Source organism: Lolium rigidum, chromosome 7 (genome assembly GCF_022539505.1).
Source record: "Lolium rigidum isolate FL_2022 chromosome 7, APGP_CSIRO_Lrig_0.1, whole genome shotgun sequence".
NCBI lineage: Eukaryota > Viridiplantae > Streptophyta > Magnoliopsida > Poales > Poaceae > Lolium > Lolium rigidum.
In genome coordinates, this window is record NC_061514.1 from 52,533,160 (window position 1) to 52,552,637 (window position 19,478).

Sequence of the window (19,478 nt, forward strand, 5' to 3'; positions counted from 1 at the left end):
CATTTCATGTCAGAGGTGATTACTAAGAACAATTTCAAGATGACTCAGAGTAAATTACTACCTTGGAATGTTGCCAAGGTGTTTTTAAGTCCAAATGAATTTATGGACTTATTTTATCATTAAAAATGTGAAGGTTGATTTTTAATGATAAAGATATTCATTTCTTGTATTTAATTATGACTTAATTTTTTATTGTCTCAAAATTTCTATTTCATATTTTATTATGATGGAGGATTTTATGCTGAGTGGTTTACATATTTTTTTTTAGAGCTATATTTATTTTCTAAAATTCCTGGAAAGATTTACTTAAAAGGCCAATTTTGAAATGACCATAATGCCCCTGTGGGCCCCACCTATCATGTGGCTGAGCTAGTTAGGTTGGACCAGCCCGTTGGGCTCGGTCCAACCGACCAAGTCGCGCCCGTAGACGCTGTCTCCGCCTAACCCTAATCTCCTCGACGCTCTGGCGACTCGCGTCGCCGTCGCCATCGCCGAATTACTCCGGCCGTCTCCGGCCATCCCCGGCGACGTGATTGGTCGCTGGCGAACCGCCACTCGATGGTGCATTCTTTGGTCCGCGTCGATTCGGTTCTCGTCGCCTCCTCCGCTCGCCCCCTTCTCGTCTGCACACGGTCACAGATCCGCGGCTATCTGATGCATGCCGACGCTCCGAGGCTATGGCACCGCCGTGAGCCTTGCCACGGTGGTGCTGGTGTTGCGGTGATGCAGTGCCTGGCCTGGCTTGGCCTGGCGCCGCCGTGGCCGCCATGGCCGTGTTCGTCGGCCCGCTTCACCTGTAAGTGCTCCATCGCCTCCCCTTTCTCTCTCAGCTCTTCTCCTCTATCTATTATCTTGAGCTGCGGCTATTCCTTCTCCTGGAGAGATCAAGCCGTGCTGCTGCTCTGGCTCTGCTGGCCGCTGCTGCCATGCTTGCTATGGCTGTGTGTATGATGCTGGCTCTCTGCTACTGCCATGGTTGCTAGCTACTGCTGGTGCTCTATTTGCTCTATCCTATACCATGTTGTTGTTCTCCTCCCTCTGGATTATGCATGTGTGCTTGCCCTCTGTGCCGCTGTGACTCATGAGCACTGGCTCATGAGCATTCTGTGATGCTCCTGCCATGCTAGGTTGTTTCTGAGCTTGCTACTGGTGATGTGCCTTTCATGTGTAATCATGTACTTGCCCCTGGCTTGATTATTATGAATAATCCTTGCATTCTGCAAGTGCCAGTGCTCCTGGTGTGCTGTCCCTAATGCTATGATTCATAAAAATGCTCTGTTGAGCATGATTGTTGCTAGATAGCTCCATCCCTGGATGGTTTGCTTCTGGATATGCTTTATTTTATTATCTATGATGCAATTGTTGCTTAACTGTGGCCATTTCATATATATAATTGGTTCATGTATTGGTGCTAGGCTTGAATCTAGCATGCCTCAGCATGCTCTAGCATGCTCTAGCAGGCCCTGATGATCATGTGGTCATCAGCTGGTTGCTGTGTGCTTGCTATTTCCCTGCATGTGCCTGACAGTTGCTTGTGAAAGCAATTCTGTTGGCTATTTTATTAATTTGATGCACCTAGTTGACTCTGTGTGAACTATATCAATTACTTGTGCTTGTCAGTGAAGCTTTGCTTCCTATTTCTGACAAACAAACATGATCTACGGATGTGATGGTGATTCCTGTGCATCCTGTGCAATTACTGGATGGAAACCAACATGTGTTGGCACCTCCTGTGATGCTTGAACTCCTTGGAGTGATGATAGGCTCTTCTGGTTGTCTTTTATGTGTGGCTGGGTAGTTGTTGTGACCCTAGCAGAGCTTATCCTGCTAGTGATGGTTGCTCCTGCCCTTTTTGTATGCTTATGTGCAATACTACTGGTAGTTATTCAAGTGCTTCCAGTATATTTGATGTTGAAATAAAAAATAGACATGTAAATGTCTATATTCTGATGGTATAGCTAGCTATAGGGTGCTAGGTGAGTCTGGGTGGCTAGATAGGGATTAAATCCATGCTGGATTTCCTTGGTTATGTCACTTATAATTTTGTTGACTTAATCAGTGTTCCCTTGGATGATTTCATGATGGCTTTTCCCTTATTTTGCTTGCACCATATGGCTAAGTGCCAAATGATGATACAAACAGGGTATCTCAACCCTTTGGCTTGGTGGCTTATGCATATGCTTGATTTGTGTGAGCAAAACAGTGCTTGCTCATGATTCTTGGGTATACCTCACTCCAGCTCCTAGAATATGTGTTGATGTAGAGGTTTTGCTTCTGATTGATGGCTTAAACTTGCCCTGCTCCTCCAGCTAGCTTGTGCTTGATTAATTCCTTGTGGTTTGCTCAACAGCACAGTTCCTGATGGAACTGTTCTGGATGATTTGGTGGTTTTGGATAGGTTGAACAGCTCTGGTTGTTCTTCCTGTTCTTGCTGTTCTTGCTGGTCTTACCCTTTGGAGATTCTGTCGATGAGCTGCTAGGGTTTTGGCTTGGTGAAAAGGATTTATATGAGCTTTTCCTTGCTCCTATGGTCGACAGCCAACCTGGTCACTTGGTGACTCTCCCCTGGTCTATGTGTGATGTTTGGCATGCAGCCAGCCCTGTGAGCTGCCTGTGTGCTTCACAGGCTGGGACTTGTGCTTTGGTGTGGATCAGCTCGGCTGATCCATGATCATATCCTCTCAATTCCACTTATTTGCTAACCTGCCAAGTGGTTTTGCCACTTGGCCTAATTCTTGTTTTTTGTCTTTGTTGTTTCTTTATGCAGTGTTTAAGAAGATGATCAAGAAGTTCTTCATCAAGTGTTGATCAAGAAGTTCTTGAAGAATTTAGCTAGTCTAGCCATTTGCAATACTTTGTAATTTTCCTTTTCTTTTTCATTTCTTCAATTTCTGTAATGTGTTGTAATGATTATTACTCATGTGAATATTGTAAATGACAATGTATCTTATGTGATGATCAATAAAGCTCAAGTTTCCCTAATGAGCTTTTAATATATGTTCTATTATTCTATATTTCATACTTTTCCAATTTCTATATTTGTTTATTGAATTTTATCCTTATTTGAATTATAAACACTTAGTTAATGTTTGAATTTGAAATTCAAACATATCTTGTTTGAATTCAATCATGCAACTTAAGTTGAGAAAAGAATTTTTCCCCTCTCTTCTCGAAAACCCTAACTGTGACTAAATAGGTTCAAGTTTATCGCACTCTCAAAACCCTAATCCTGTGTGGTGTCGAGAGAGAAACTTGTCCCCCTTTGATGCAGTTTTTCAATAAAAGCGCGAAATTTCCCCAGTTTTTTTTACGATGCAATGCACATCCCTTTCTAAATTCTACCCCTCGATTGTCTCTAAACATGGGATATTACAGTGCCTCTTTTATTATGGTTCACTTCTATCTCCTCTTCTTCCTCAATATACTATTCATTATAATTATGGTGAATGGTGTTGAGTAATTCTCTAGCTTCATCAACAGTCTTGTGCCTAAAAATATTACCTGCAACACTATCTAGATAAGATCTAGAGTCCTCAGTTAGCTCATTATAAAATATGTCAAGTAACTCATTATTTTCAAGAACATGTGTAGGGCACCTCCTCTCAAGGGCACAGTACCTCTCCCAAGCTTAGGGAATACATTCTTATTTACTTCGAGTAAAGTTACTAATTTCAGCAACCATAGCATGTACTTTACTAGCATGGAAATATTTATTATAAGATAGGTATATGCATACCTCTTTGATAGTGATTGACTTTGGTGCTAAATAGTTATACCAAGCTTTTGCCTTTCCTTCTAAACAGAAATGAAATAATTTCAAGAAGTAATAACATTGTTGGATTTCAGTCTTCCCAAATAGGCAAGATAGACCATTAAGGTTTATTAAGTGTTCATAGGCAAATTCTTCTTCTCTACCATAGAATTTAATTGCTTCAACCTTTTCTATTTTTTAGGATCAACAATGAACTCATAATCTTTATCTTTAATGTATATACAAGGTGCTTCACTTTCACTAGCCACAGGGAATAAATCTCCTAAACAAGTACTCAGACTAGCATCAAATTTATCCAAATCATCTAAATCAATGTTCATGAAAGCTTTAGTAGAAACAATATCTTCTTCATAGAATGTTACTTTAGGACTAATTGTAGTATCATTTTCATCATAAAGTTTATCTTCTTCATTTTCAGATTCCATTTCATCACTAGACAAATGCTTAGATAAATTAGGCGTCCCCTCTTTATCCTTGCCATCATCCAACAAATATTTTTCAGTACTAGTAGAAATCCTAGATAATGGTGAATTTCCTAGGATAGAAGTTTTCTTTTTAGTAACTGAAGTAGCAGAAGTAGGTGAAAAATGTGGCCTAGAAGGTAGATTCGTACCTCTCCTTGTAGTGGAAGGCACATTATTGTTATTAGCATAATTCTTATCCTTTCCCATAATGAGAAACAAATAAGTACAACAAGTAAATAATAACAAGTGGTCTTACCAATAAAGCTAGGTTTCCTGACAACGGTGCTAGAAAATGTCTCGATGCCCACAAGTATAGGGGATCGCGAAATCTTTGATAGGGAGTATTACCCAAATTTATAGTTCGACTCAAGGGGAACACAAGAATACCAATAAGACTTTAGCAATTGAGACGTCACTACCACACATGTATATCAATAAAATCACAGAGAAAGCGGTGATTTCTAGTTGTTGATTCAAAATAGTAAACAAGTAGTAGACAATAACATCAAAATTTTCAGATTTCACCGAAAGTAGAGATGTGTAACTTTCAGTGACTAAAAGCGTAGGCATGAGATGATAGCGGGATGTTGCATAAATGATATTGATCATATAATTTAATCCCAGTAACATAGCAGTTATCTCTAATTAAGTTGTGTGTAGGTGTGTGATCCAAATATAGTTACGGATACTAACAAGACAAGTTGCATAACATCGTTTGCCCTGCCTTCCCATTTCACCGGGGACAACTTGGAACTACATGCAATTAACGTTCATCCTTTTGAATAGCCCGGAATAAATGATTAAACTTCATGAACACACAATATCTTCGAACTATCAGATATTCCCTTTGTTTTTCCCTAATTGTCACTTTAGGGATTAGCGGGTTCAACATAATAATAAGCAATAAATCTTACAGATAAATACCGACCTCATATATATGATAGAGCAATATAGGTTCCGTAATTGAGATATACCGACCTCATATATATGATAGAGCAATATAGGTTCAGTAGTGAAATCATATCACTCGGGCCCTAGCAACAAGCATTAAGCATAGCATAAGTGTACCAACACTCATACATGAATATCCTCAAGATAAACACCTCAAATCTCGATACATATGGATGATTACATTGATCAATCTCATCCAAACCCCATCCACCTCATATGCCTACAGAGAACTACTCACAAATGGTGATGGAGAGTGAGCACATGGTTGTTGGTGATGACCTTGGTGGCGGTGATGGTGAAGAAGCCCTCGAAATCCCCTTCTCCAGGGTGCATAGCGGGATCAATATGGCCCCCAAAACGAAGACCGTGGTCGTGGAGGCGCTCTGTTTCGCGAAAAACTATGTGCTTTTAGCAGGGTAGGTTTTTAGGGTATATAAGGCAGCACACGAAGGGAGGAGGCGAGGCGACGCTCAAGGGCCAAACGGGCCCTAGTGGCGCGCCCTATGCAAGTGGGCGTGCCACAGTCCTCGTTTGGGCCTCGTGGCTCCTCCCTTGTGATTCCAAGCTCTAGGACCCATGTTTTGGTGAAAAACTTCCGTGATATTTTTCCTTGATTTTATTTCCTGAAAAACAGATAAAAAGAAGACTTTTGCTAAAAACATGGTTATTCTGCAGTTTTATCCAAGTATGGTGAGATTCCGGAGAAAATCCAGCGGTGGTCTCCTTGAGCGCGGAGGGAATCAGGAGGGCGTGAAGCAGCTGCCGTGCCGGAGGGAGCAGGGGTGATGCATGGGGAACAAGCAATGACGTCACCCGTGGGGAAATAAAAAAAGAGGAGAGGAGAGGAGAGAGGAGAGAGAGTGGTGGGTGGGGCACAGGTGGGGTAGGAGAGAGGGGATAGATGTGGGCGGGCGCCAAAGAAGGTATCATTCGTGTTCGCTTCGCCCCAAATCAACCGCAAAATTGCTCCCATTACGCGGCTGAACAGACAAAAAAGGAGACCGGTGTCCGTTTGCTCCCAACCGGTGGGACTCGTTTTTATGTGCGTAGACAAAAATGAACATGGTTTTTCCGTTTGGGGATCTCCGTTGGAGATGGTCTTAGGCTGAATAGGTAGTACTCCCTCGGTTCCTAAAAAAACTTTGTAATCTTTTCTAGATACGATAAATCTATAGCTAAAATATGTCTATATACCTTCCTATTTAGATAAAGTTGGAAAGCTTTTTTAGTAACGGAGTATGATATATCTTATTCCCGCATGATTTTGAAGGGAAAATGTGTCCCCGTTCCAGATGTGGCTACACATTTGTTAGCGAAACGATTGAAGCTTTATTAATTACTAGGAAAATGCCCGTGCGTTGCACCGGGATAAAAATTTGCATCATAAAAGCGCACGAGTATGCTACTATAGGTTGATTTTAATTGAATAGTTATCGGCTCATAGAGAATTTCACTAATAAAATGAGTTTTTGTATTGAAGGAATAATTCCCAAAAAAATTAGGGCCACTGTCCTGCCGCCCCTCCACGCACACATTGTAATGCATGTCAAATCTTATGTTTAAAAGGTGTCAATGATGATAATGTTAACACGTTATGGAGAATTAATGCAGGGCTGAATAAATCATGAAAATATACAAAAGCAACTGACTTCATAGCTTCTTCCAAAATATTCCGAGATTGTTACTGTCCTCATGTGTAAAGATCGCATAAGCTAAGCAAGCTAACAAGTGATCTGTATCTTCCAATTGACATCAAATACTAACATCTTTGAAACATTTTTCCTCTACTTTGCCAAGAACTCTTCGTTTTGACGATCTAGCATTGTTTGTGTTTCTCTCACCTGTACAGGCTTTCTTTATCTCACATTTAAGGTAGATGTATCAACTTCCTGTTCTGTTGCGATATATGTTAGGTTCACCATCACAATCGATTCTTTACATGGTGTGATGCATTTCAAATCATGATTAAATGTAACTTGTTTTATTTTAGTTTTCTTTTTCTCTGAGAAAGTATTTGCATATCTCTCCCTATCTTGTGCACAACTTTTCGTCCTTTGCTCTAGCTCTTTTGTTTTCTTTTGATAGGCTTCATGGCGTTTTTCCATCAGAACTTCCTGTTCTGTTGCAATATATGCCGGGTTCACCATCGCGATTGATTCTTTACATGGTGTGATGCGCTTCAGTTCACGATTAGATGTGACTTGTTCTATTTTAGCTTTCTTCTTTTCTGGATGCATATTTGCATATCTTTGTCTATCTTGTGCACATCTTTTTATCCTTTGCTCCGGCTCTTTTGTTTTCTTTTGTTGATAGGCTTCACGGCGTTTTTCAAGCATTTTCTCCTTTTCCTCTTCTGTCCATCTTTTTATCCTTCGATCTACATCTTCTGTTTTCTTTTGATGATAGGCTTCACGACGTTTTTTCAGTTCTTCCTGCTTTTCTTCATTGGTCATTTGTGCATACCGCTCTCTATATTCCTTCCTTCTCTTTTCTTTTGCATCCATGATTTGATACTACGAACCAAATGCCTTGCATGCATCAGAGTTTGTGTACTGTAAGTATGAAACGTATTAATATCAATTCAAATAAGCCAACATGCGAGTAAACAAAGGGAATATTTTACACCATATTCTTCTTGCATACTTTAGTAAACAACGTACATCTTAAACCTGTGAAGCCACCGAGTATTGGCATATATATAACACCGTAATACGGAAAAATTAAAACGAAGACCGAGCTACATGTAACCCTTTATTTGCAAACACTCGGAATTCATATTTTGAAGTTTCAAAAAATCAAAAACAAAATTCTAGACATAGCTAATGATATATACTACAATTGTCTAAAAATCCAAAACGTAATATTGGTTAGTGTATGTGTACCTTTGGTGGAGCACGGGAGAACGGATTTCAGGGTAAATCGGCAGACGAAACTGCAGCAATGTCCTAGCACAGGCGGGACGACGAGATGTTCCGGCGAAATCGTCCGGCAAGACGATAGGATTGTCTCGAACACTGGCGGCACGGCGATATTGGATGCCAATTGAGCTGGTGCTCGAGTCCTTTTAAAACAGGCATCGACTCTATTCCCATGTAGTATTCGTGTAGGACACGTTCAATATTTGTTTAGAACAAGACACGTCCAGATTCATATGTAGTATTTGAGTAGGACGGGTAGAGGAATCGTGATCCTGATGTTTTCTGAAAATGTTTCGCTCTGAAACTGTTTGGACGCGACACCACCAACAGGCAGCCGCCGTGCCGCATGGCCCTGCTGCTTGCCTCGCGCTTATTGAACTCTGACTGCGTAAGCACGCGCACACGGCAAGCCAGCCCGCCTCTGTTTTTTTTCGCGCGACTCGATCCCCGCGCACGCCGCGCTCGCCTCCGTTTTCATGCACGCGCGCTGGTCGCCTTGAACCCAGCATCAGCTTCAACAGCAAAGCTAGCTAGTTGTGATGCCGCCGCTCTGTTCCTCAACATCTTGAGCTAGCAGTCTGCGTCGGCCACTAAGATCCATGACACTACAGGGCATTGGGCCGTCGGCTGCAGCTTGGCGGACTCGGCCGGGGCGCGCTCGCTGCTCTGCTTGGTCTCCTCGCCTAGGCCTCCTGCGTCGGGCGTGCAGAATTTGTATCGGAGTCTCGGAGCAATGTTCGTGTTCGAATAGTAAGGATCGGAGGGACGACGGATAATCAGGCCGGAGTATAGGAGGAGGACGGGAGGGTGGCTCCAGCCTCGCCGGAGGAGGAGGTGATCCGAGCTCGAATGAAACGACGACAGAAGAAACAACCTAGTTCGGACGGACGGACGGACGACAAACGAAACCGGCTCCGCTGGATTCCTTCATGCTTGGAAACGGCCAAGGAGGCAGATGATAAGGTCGTTCAGGGCTCGGCTAAGGAGGCAGATGAATGGGATCGTTCGTCCGCACACCATGCCTGTTGAAAAAAAAGGTGAGAAAGACTCGGTTTGATCTGTTTGGTTTTGGATGGGTGAAGAGCTCCCTCAGCGATCGGCGATCGGTTGAAGGACTTCCTACACAAGGATCACGACCAGGACGGACGAAAACGTACTTCGGGTTGGACCAAAGCGCAAACTGACGGACCGAACCACGGAAACGTTTTTTCCTTTATTATTAGGTATAGATATAGATTTAAAACGTTCACAAAAATACCCAAATGATCGGGTGGGACTGAAAACCATACATGCCTACCAAAATATATGGTTGTGGATGATCGAACTAGGCGATGTGTCTCCCTATTAGTTATTTTTTTGAAAGTTGTCTCCCTATTAGCTTCACGTCATTCATGACTAAATGTAGCCAAAACAAAATCTTACTTCTTCGCCAAGATTTCTCTAATGATCATGCATTGCTAACCTCTCTGGGCTACCTTATTTAGCTCCTTGATGATGTTCAAACAGTCTGATGCCACCAGAACTTGCGATACATGGATATCCTCTGCTAGTGCCAAGGATTCAGAGCACGCTAGGGCCTTTAGTACCTTAGGGTTTTGCACACCTTCATATACCCTGGACAATGCTCCAAGAAACATCCCCTGGGAGTCTCTACAAGCACATGCTACTGCACCCTTTATCTCTGATCTGGTCAGTGCTCCATCACAATTAAGTTTTTCCATGCCTACCAGTGGTGGTGTCCATTTCGACTTTGGTTCATTAACCATGCGAGAAACCGCTAGTGTCTCTTTCCTCTCCGCTTGATCTAGTTTACCTAGATATCTATTTATGAAATGATGAGTCAAGAGAGAGACCTGCTAGTCGCCTTTCATGGATAAGATTGCATCGAGCCCACCAGATTGCCCATAAGGTCACCAGAACTTCTATAAACTTTGTCAGAGAGAGAGAGAGTTACTTAAAGAAAACAGCCAATGTTTCAGATCTCTCACTTCCTCCTCAAATACAAGTATCATCGAATCATCTTCCCTCAGGGTCCATACACTCAGAGTCACGTCACACTCAAGCAAGGAGTGTCTCCTAGTGTCATGTCATTTACCACATTACATCTAGGCAAGCAGGGGTAGTCCCCATATTCTTACATGTTGTCTCCTCCTGGTCAATGTTTGATGACTTAGATCTGGCATCAAAATAATTTTCACGCCGCCGCTTGATTTCAGCCAACATCTTATACGCCGACCCAGCTGAAAAAACGCCCAGGCGTTCATTAGATGTGGCTAGCCTATGCCGGTTATGCCGGTATGTCACCATATATAGTCCGGCAGCTTGCTGAGCCTTGGCCCTGCATTAATTTTCCTTGAGGGGGTTGTTGGCCTGCTGGGCCTTGGCAGTAACTCACCTGGGCGGGGTCAGTGTCAATGTACAGAATCACTGCGGAGTCTCATATCTTATTCTTTTCTTTTGGACGTCAAAAGAGATTTCATTCATTCATGAGCAGATTACAATCGCTCATGACAAAGGGGCTGATTTGGGTTGGTACAGAATCAAACCAAATGCCTACAGTTCCCTCCACCCTACAGCTTTTAGCAAGCTCATGTGCAACGGAATTACAATCTCTTTTAACTTTAGACAGAGTAAAGTCGAACATCGAATTTCTAATCCTATCTATCTCTCTGTAAATGTAGCACAGTTTCGACAAGTTTTGGTTTGCCTCCTTACAAGCAGACCAGACTATCGAGCTATCAGTTTCCACTTCCTCAGGCCGAATGTCTTGCTGGACGCAAGTCTGTAGTGCTTGCAACAGGGCTCTTGCCTCCGCTTCTTCAGCATCTTCACAACTTTGAAGCTGCATGGCCATTGCACAAACCACTGTACCCTTCTGGTTTCTTATAACGGCGCCCAAAAAACCTTGGTTCGTTTCCTGTATGAAAGATGCATCTACATTCATTTTTAACTTACCTTGCACAGGAGCAGTCGAACTTGCCTTGGGCGTACCGTGGTCTGATAGCTGGACCTGATTAGCACAGGTCACCATTCTAGCACTTCCTTTACTGGTCATGTCAAAGCCGGAGCCATTAAGGATATCAAAGTAGTTTTGTAGAAAAACAGCAGATGCTTCAATAGAACTCTTACCGTCTTCATGCACAATGTTGTTTCTAAGATGCCATGCTCTCCAGAGGAGAAGGAGGATCAGTGGATGTGAATCTTTTTTTGCTTTGGCTAGTAACATGAGAAGCCAATCCGGTCCAGTATACTTGAAATCTTCTTCGCTTGGCAAACTCCAGACCTGTCTCATTTTCTGTCTGAGAGCTTTAGCCTTTGGGCAAACTATAGTTGCATGGTAACTTGTTTCATCACTAATCCCACAGATATTGCAGGTGGTGTCAATTTCAAGTGTTCTTCTCCACTTATTCTTTTTCGTGGCTAGATTATCAGACGCACATCTCCAAGCAAAAATTCTGATTTTATTTGGCACCTTGCATTTCCAAATCAGATTCCAAATTTTCCTCGAGTCATCACCCATGGTACTTCCTCCACTAATAGAAAAAGAATTTCTTTGCAAGTTTATAAGCACTTTTTACTGAGAACACACCTGTGTTTTCAAAATGCCATGTAGGTTTGTCTTCATCATGTTGCATTGGTTCCAGTTTGAGGATTTCATCTGCATCATAATGGCAAAATATATCTCTGATTTTTCCTTCATCCCATTGCCTTGTTCCTTGAATAAATAAGTCCTTAACTCTTCTGCATCTAGAATTTTTTTGCACCCTTTCAATGGTCATTGGGTTTCTACGAGGAATCCAGTTATGTCTGTGTATGTTGATTGTACATCATATCTTATTCTCAGTCCGTCCGCGGAAAAGGAGAAGCTGGCTAGTGTTCCTGGTGGGGAGTCAGCAAAGACGAGGAGTGGCGACGCTTCTCCTCCACTTCCGGTGGTTCCGCCCTTGCTAGGAGGAGCAAGATAACAGCAGGGCAGACAAAAGAATAGACCAAGATAGAATGTGCATCCATTCGATTCGCCGTGAAGGTGTTTCTTTAGCTTGTGGGAATCGAGTGCAGGATTCGATTCGATTTAATTTTGGAAACATGTGGTAGAATTTAGCGAAATATGTACAAGTTGCTACTGTTAGTGTTATGGATCCATGGGGACTGCCACTGTTACTGTTTGTGGTGGAGATGGAGCTTTAGAAGAAAATGACATAAATCTCTAGAATGTACTAAGGAGATGTGGGGAAATTATGAAAAACAGCTTAGTAGATTCGTCAAGGTTACAGATGCGGTGCTCTGCAGTTAATGGTGATATCTCGGGCTGGAGGTTAAAGCTGCGGCTGATTTTTTTTCCTGTATATAGGTATGTCGATGCCAGAGGAATTTGTGATATACCGCACTGAAGGAATGATTTGGAATGGACCTGATGAGGCACAAGTGAATCCTGCTTGCCCATTTGTGGTCAGACGGCTGGCTGTCGTTCCAACAAGTTCGGCGCGCGATATTGGATATGTTTCAGCTGAACGAAGCTACGCATGAACTCCCTATATTGTGTATGTAGGGAGCAGTCCCCCGGGCTCTCCTTACAAAGTGCTGATTGATATAGTAGGGCAGGATTCGTGGGCAGCATTTCTGGATGTGCGACTCCGTTCTCGCGGCTTCAGACTGTATGCCAGATGGAATGTAAGATACCAAGCCCTATTTCTAGTGGAATATACGTACCTGCCAAGGCTGCCATAACAAATGAATCCAGTGATGGGAGCTGGGAAAATTGCAAGAACGATAAACCATGCACCATAGAAGCTTCAAGGGATACTGAAGACCCAGGCCGAAGGTTCTAACGCTGCCCTTTCTACGCGGTTAGTTCCCTTGGAAAAATGTTTATCAGGAATGTATCTGCACTGCTCAGAACATTCTCTGCATCCGCCTATAATGACAAATTCTTTTTTTATCAGCCCAGAGAAAACTGCAAATTCACCAAATGGTTGGACAACAAGTTCCCTAAAAAGGCAATCGAACTCATAAACAAACTCAAGGAGAACGAGAAGAACCTCCAGCGGAATGTAGACAACCTGAAGTGTGAGCTAGAGGAACTTCGTTGCCGCCAGCGGAAAAGATCCACCAAAGAAGCTTCTGCTAGTCATGGAAACAAGTGCTTATGTGGCAAGAGCCCTTGCGACATGTCTTGTCACAACCAAGACGAACAGAAACGCCCAATCCAAATTTCTAAACTGGCCACAGACAATTAGTTCCCCAATATGCATAGTGGTCTCTGTGACTCCACAGGCTATTCATCTGTAATGAAGGTCTCTTTGTCTGTCGAGTTGTTCAGTCATCAGTAACATTGGTGTTCTCTGCAAAATGAATGTAATATGTGGTCTTGGTAGTGCTGTGTGACAATCACTGAACTGTCTGTCCCTTAATTTGGATGAGACTCTGAACATCGTGAAACTGTTATGCTTATGTAACGTCCCCTGTTTAATTAGTTTGCCAAAGACATTTTGTGTGAAAAAGTTAACTTTCCAGCTTCCACAACATATATTGGTTTGACTGCCTTTACTGAAAACCTGAATCCTTCCAGTTTGTCAGAAATGTGTCGATTTGGAAAGCTCCAATTACTTTTAAATCCATGAATTGCAGTCAGACAGACCTTTTGCTTTTACCTGCAACTTTCCTAAGAACCTGTCAGATGACATTTCATGGTAAAGAGGACATTAGCATTAGCAGCTTGAACACTAGCTGCATGAAGCTGGACACAAAACCAATCATGAAGCTTCTTCTTTGGTACCCAACATAAGTTGAACCGAAAAGGATAGCTAGACAACCACCCCTGGGTTTCTAGGTAGCTGGCCGAACCGGGATAACCACTGTGTATGTGCAGCCAGGGAGACAATGGCGGCGACAAGCTCAAAGAGGGTGAGAGGGTGAGCCTAGTGTCGATGAAGAAAAACGTCGCCCCGACCGAAGAAGGACGCAAGTTTTGCAAGGAGGCGTGATCCAGCCACACGAAAGGAGGGACATTTTGGTGGCGCCTCCAAGAAGGTAAATGGCGACGATGACTGTCGAAGAAGTCATCGTCACCCGCACAGGCCGTGGCCTTGCACGGATTTCGCCAGAGTCCCGTCCCGTACCCACCGCCATGAGACCGTACAAAGGAACCAAAAACCAGACACCTCCGACAACACCTCCTCACGTGTTGCCGGCCCAAGGAGACGAGGCGACCTAAGCCCAAGAATCACCTACGTCGAGCTCATCTCCGACACCAACCTCACCAATCAACCAAGCAAGAGCTCCAAGATCGCATGATGGCATGTCCATACCGCCCCAGGCAGATTGCCCCTACAAACCTCAGATCCGGGGAAAGAAGGTTCATTGTCCGCAGAATGGCACATCTCGTCAAGAGCATGGAGAGGCGACAACGAGAGAGAGGTGCTACCCACCACCACCACCGCATCTCCCGCGTGTCCACCCCTGGAGCAGCGATGCCGCCGAAGCCCACCCTTGGAGCCGAGCCCACCAGATTGCCCAGGACCACCGCCCTCACGGCCAGAGAAGCGAGCCATGTATGGCGGCCGCTCGGAGAGACAGCGCCGAAGACCACCACTCGGAGAAACCGCTCCAGCGCCCAAGAGCCCCCATCGAGGCCCCATCAACAACAACTCCCGCACCAGCACCCGGCCCAACCACAACAGATCCCGATCGAGGAGCAGCCGGCTTGGGGAGACGCGCATGGATAGGGGAGGCTGCAGGCGGCGACATCAGCACCGTCGAGCCACGCGCAGCGACCTCCCTCCATGTGGGTGAATAGAGGAACCGAGGGCCGAAATCCCCGCCATCCCCAAAGTCAATACAACAACAATCAACAACTAAAAGAAATATGATGATTCGTGTTTGTTTCTTAATCCAACACATCGGTTCATCTTCATTAACATGTATTTGAAAAAGAAACATAAAGATTTATATGACCTGAGGCACCATAAAACTAGCCAGCTACTTACACTTAAGTATAGCATGCTTGGATTACATGTTCTTCACACAGCCTTAAATTATTCTGATCTTTCCTCGGACAAAGGTTCTTTGGATAGTCTTGAGTTAATTGATTCATGTCTTATCTCTTAAGGAAGGAGAGGTCAGGAACGTACTGCGGCTAAATACCAAATCCAACTCGTAGAGAACACAGGTGCTGGGGCTGCGGCTTGACACTTCGTATCACCGTAGTGTCCTCCTCTGCAGCAGGTGCTACTACAATTTTCTCCATCCCATGTGACGCTGATATCCTCCATTTTCTCGAATTTGAGACCAAGCAACATTTTTTCCTTACTGTTGAGGTCCACGGTAATGAAGACATCATCTTGCTTGACCAGCAAAGCACCTCTACTCTCTGCAAAGAAGACAAAGTTCATCTTCTTGCTCCCCAAGTCTGCCAGCTGAGAGTGTTGCCAGCCCTCTTCACACCCATGATCATGGTTACCGTTATCTTCTCCCTGCTTGGTCCAAAGATCTAGCACGCCATGCTCGTGTTGTATAGTAACAAACGAAAGCACTCCTTCTCCAGCTACGCATGGAATCGGCGGCCGTAGCAGAAAAGTGTTACTGCAGGCTTTGATCGGGATCTTGGTCAAATAGAAATGTCTCGTGGTGGTTGTTGAAGGATAGAGAGGGAGAGAGATATGCGAAATATGATGGATGTTGTATTGCGTCTCATGGGCGAGTATATATAGGGTACAAGACTTGAAAGCTAAGAAACCTCCTAGGGAGAATATGGAAACAATCCTAATACAATCCCGTGTAATCTATAACTACCAAATATACTCTAACACTCCCCCGCAGTCGTAGCGGTAGCGACGTGAACAACAGTAGCGTCGCGGACGGTCAGACCGGGAGAGAAGCCGAAGGTAGGAACCAACGGGCTGACACTCCCCCGCAGTCATAGCGGGAGCGTCGTGGACGGAGTTGCGTCGCGGATGCTTGGACTGTAGAGGAAGCTGGTGAGGCGCAGGCGAGGTGGTAGCCCTTGTGCCGATGTCGAGGGAGCCGAGAGCGTTGGGCGGTGCAACCTTGGTCGGGGTAGCCGCGCGAGGGGATGCCGTGGTCGATGTCGTCGTCGGGTGCCGGTGTCGAGGTAGCCGCACATGAAGCCGCAAGCGCATAGTGCGCGAGGAGAGTGACGGAGACGCGTCGAGGCAGTCGGGGAGATGGTCGATGCCGAAGTCGATGCAGGTCCGAGCCGTCGAGGACGAGGTGCGGCCCTAGTTTTGCCGTGAACCAGGCGCACGTCGGGGACGAAGGCATACTCGGTTTTGCCGTAACCGAGTACACATAGAAGAAGTCGGTGACGCGGTCGAGGCAGATCGTAGAGGCGATGCCGAAGAAGACGTTGTCGAAGCCGATGAAGACGAGACGTCCGACGCGAGTTTGCCGCACTCGGGAACGTGTCGGGGACGAAGGCACTTCCGGTGTTGCCAGTACCGGGCATGCGAGGGTAGGGAACATTACAAAGTGCGCGCCATGTCGGAGTAGACTAGTTGAGGAGGTCTCGACGACAGGTGTCGGAGAAGAGGAGCAGGTGGTGTAGTCGGAGAAGAGGCGAGTCTCGACGACGGGTGTCGGAGTAGAGTAGCAGGTGACGTAGTCGGGGAAGAGGCGAGGACGCTGGCGGCGAAGCTGTAGTGTACGAAGACGTAGAAGGCGGCGAACCCAGCGGTGACCAGGGGTGGTCAAGCGGGACGCCTAGACGGGCGTTGCGGTGGTCGGCGAGCCCAGCGCGACCTGAAGAGGTTGGCGAGCCCAGCGGCGACCTGGGGTGGGGGCGCGGCGGCGGTACACGAAGTAGGCGAGGAAGACCCAGCGGCGTGACGAAGACCATGCGCGGATGGAGGCGACCCGCGCCGAGGGGGCGGCGCTGTGGTGGCCTCGGACATCGACGCGCGGGGGACGGTGAAGGCGACCGCGTGCGGCGACGCCACGGCCTGAGGGGCTGGCGTGGCTGCAGGGCGCGAGACGGTGCAGCGGCGGGACGCCACCAGCGATGTACGCGCCTCAGAAGGCGCGTCGTTGGCTAGCAGCGTGGACCAAAGGCGGCGGCGCTGCGACCCGAAGGGGTGACGCAGCGGCAGCCCGTAGCTCGATTGGTGGTAGGCGCGTGCTCGGGGACGTGCTTGGCGGAGACGTGCGCGCGGTCGGTTGATCAGACCGATGGCGGCGCTGTACGCGCCATGGCGTGGACGACGTGCCGCAGATTGGAGTCGTTGGCGACGTTGTCGGTGATGTCCCAGGCGATGACGGCGAAGACGGACCGGCGATGGAGACCGCGCGGGCGAGACAGCCTGCTGCGTCGCACGTAGGCGGTCCCGTGTGTGACGCGTGCGGCCGTGCCGCACGGTTGATGAAGATGGCCGGTATAGATCGATGCCGTTGTCGGAGTAGAGGCGCGCGGTGACGGCGGCGGTGGGCGACTCAATCCGATCTATGATCGGTAAACCAAAAAAGAAAACGCCGGTCAAGCGACCGGCGGAGCAAAAAGAAAACCAATCTACAGATTGGAAAAAAAAGGACTCGAGGGCAGCGGATCAACAGATCGGCGGACGAACCCTCATACGGGTTGCGCGGCCCCCGGAGTAGATCATGGAGATCGACCTCCCCGGGGGCGGCGCGGAAACTTTGCGGCGGCTAGGTCAAGGAGCGTGCCGCTCTGATACCATGTTGAAGGATAGAGAGGGAGAGAGATATGCGAAATATGATGGATGTTGTATTGCGCCTCATGGGCGAGTATATATAGGGTACAAGACTTGGAAGCTAAGAAACCTCCTAGGGAGAATATGGAAACAATCCTAATACAATCCCGTGTAATCTATAACTACCAAATATACTCTAACAGTGGTGTTTACATTGAAGGTATAGAAGTTGTCGTCATTGCACATGTAGAGCCAATGCACCGTGCTATGGATGACAAGGCCAGCACTCGGTCCACACCTGAAGAGGGCGGATGGCCAGTGACACCTGATGGGAGCGCTCCAGCTTCCTGTAGCCGAGGAGTAGACGCAGGCAGACGCGGATCCGTCGCGGTCGGTGTAGTTCAAGACCACGCGAAAAGTGTGTTGTTGCCGATGCTCCACCAAATTACCAACATCAGCATCGCCGTAGTCCGCGTCGGTGAGAAGCGCATAGCCTGTAAAATCGTGTTCCCGGAATCCAATCGTGTCCATGGCCGCAGGCGGTGGTAGAAGATGCGTGTTCCTCTTGTCGCCCATCGGGCGACATACAGCCAGTTGGAGCTTCCGGCCGATGGGGTGGACGCACACGAGGAGAAGACCGCGACGCGATGCCAGTGGCTGGGCAAAGCTGAAGAGCCCATCGTCATCGGCGAAGAAAGAGTCGACGAGAAGTTTCCCGTCGTCGCCAGCAGCCTGGAGGCTGAAGAACTGCGAGGGGCAACGCGGATAATTCTTCTCGAAACAACACGGGCTGCAAGCAAACGAGTTCTGCGAGAAGACCCCAACGAGGACGGACGGGTGTGGCGCCGTGTGCGGCCAGAGGCCGGCCCGTCGGAGGAAGGCCCGATCGGTGACGAGGTTGAGCCACCGTTTGCAGGTGGCAGCACAGCGCAGGAGATCCCGCCAGCCCGTCAGGCGCGCCAAGACGTCGCGTAGGAGGTCGTCCGCGATTTCACCGGCGGCGCATCCTGGGCGTGCAGTGGCAATCTTTTTGCCCATCTTGCTAGGGTTTGTTCGCAGATCGCAACAACATGGAGACACACCATGCTATATATAGAAAATTCAAGAAATTACTTCTATAAATATCTCTACCAAAAAAGGTATGAAATCAATTATTCTTTTTAGTATAAATAATCATTATTGGCGTTACAGGCAAAAGGATAAGCTCGGACTCTTATATAAGCACATCGACGTGTATAAAGTATATTCATTATACTTTTATGGAAAGCGCTGAGCGTCCCCCGGGGGATTTGGGGCCCGATCCCCCGGGTCCGTAGCCGTCCGATAAAAGGGATCTAACCATCTAAGGGTCAACTGCAGTCTCACGGAATAAAAAATAGGAAAGTAGTCCCATCTCCTCCTCCCGACCCTTCACGTAGCTGGGCAGCATCGGCAACACCGGCTTCGAGCAACGCCGACGACATCGAGGCCGGCTTGAAGCACCCTAGCCCCGCCGACAGCACCGCCGCCCCGGTCGCCTCCACACGTGCAGAGAAGCTCCGTTCGCCGGCGTCCCCGCTCCTCACAATAGCACCACCCCTCTTGGCAGCAACTTCGTCGCCGTTCGCAGCAGCGCCCCTCGTCGGTCGTAGCACTGGCGTCGCCGGCCCGCATCAGTAAGCGACGGCGGTGGAAAGCTTGCAGCAGCGCCGGCAGCCGCTAGTAGCAGAGC

General features: G+C 46.7%; 1 protein-coding gene across 1 annotated transcript; it reads right to left on the minus strand.

The window, feature by feature from the left end:
• Positions 1-10,832: 10,832 nt before the first annotated feature.
• LOC124671355 lies at positions 10,833-18,805 on the minus strand. The gene is made up of 4 exons (XM_047207735.1): positions 17,981-18,805; positions 13,757-13,775; positions 11,061-11,115; positions 10,833-10,947 (listed from the first exon to the last, which is right to left on the minus strand). The coding sequence occupies exons 1-4, from the start codon at positions 18,803-18,805 to the stop codon at positions 10,833-10,835; spliced, it is 1,014 nt and encodes a 337-aa protein (XP_047063691.1).
• Between the last annotated feature and the right edge of the window lie 673 nt (positions 18,806-19,478).

Coding starts and splice junctions, on each gene's coding strand:
- LOC124671355 (XM_047207735.1), bottom strand. CDS start 18,805: ATGGGCAAAAAGATTGCCACTGCACGCCCAGGATGCGCCGCCGGTGAA. Junction 10,948..11,060: donor TTCGACTGCTCCTGTGCAAG/GTAAGTTAAAAA, acceptor ATGGCCATGCAG/CTTCAAAGTTGTGAAGATGC.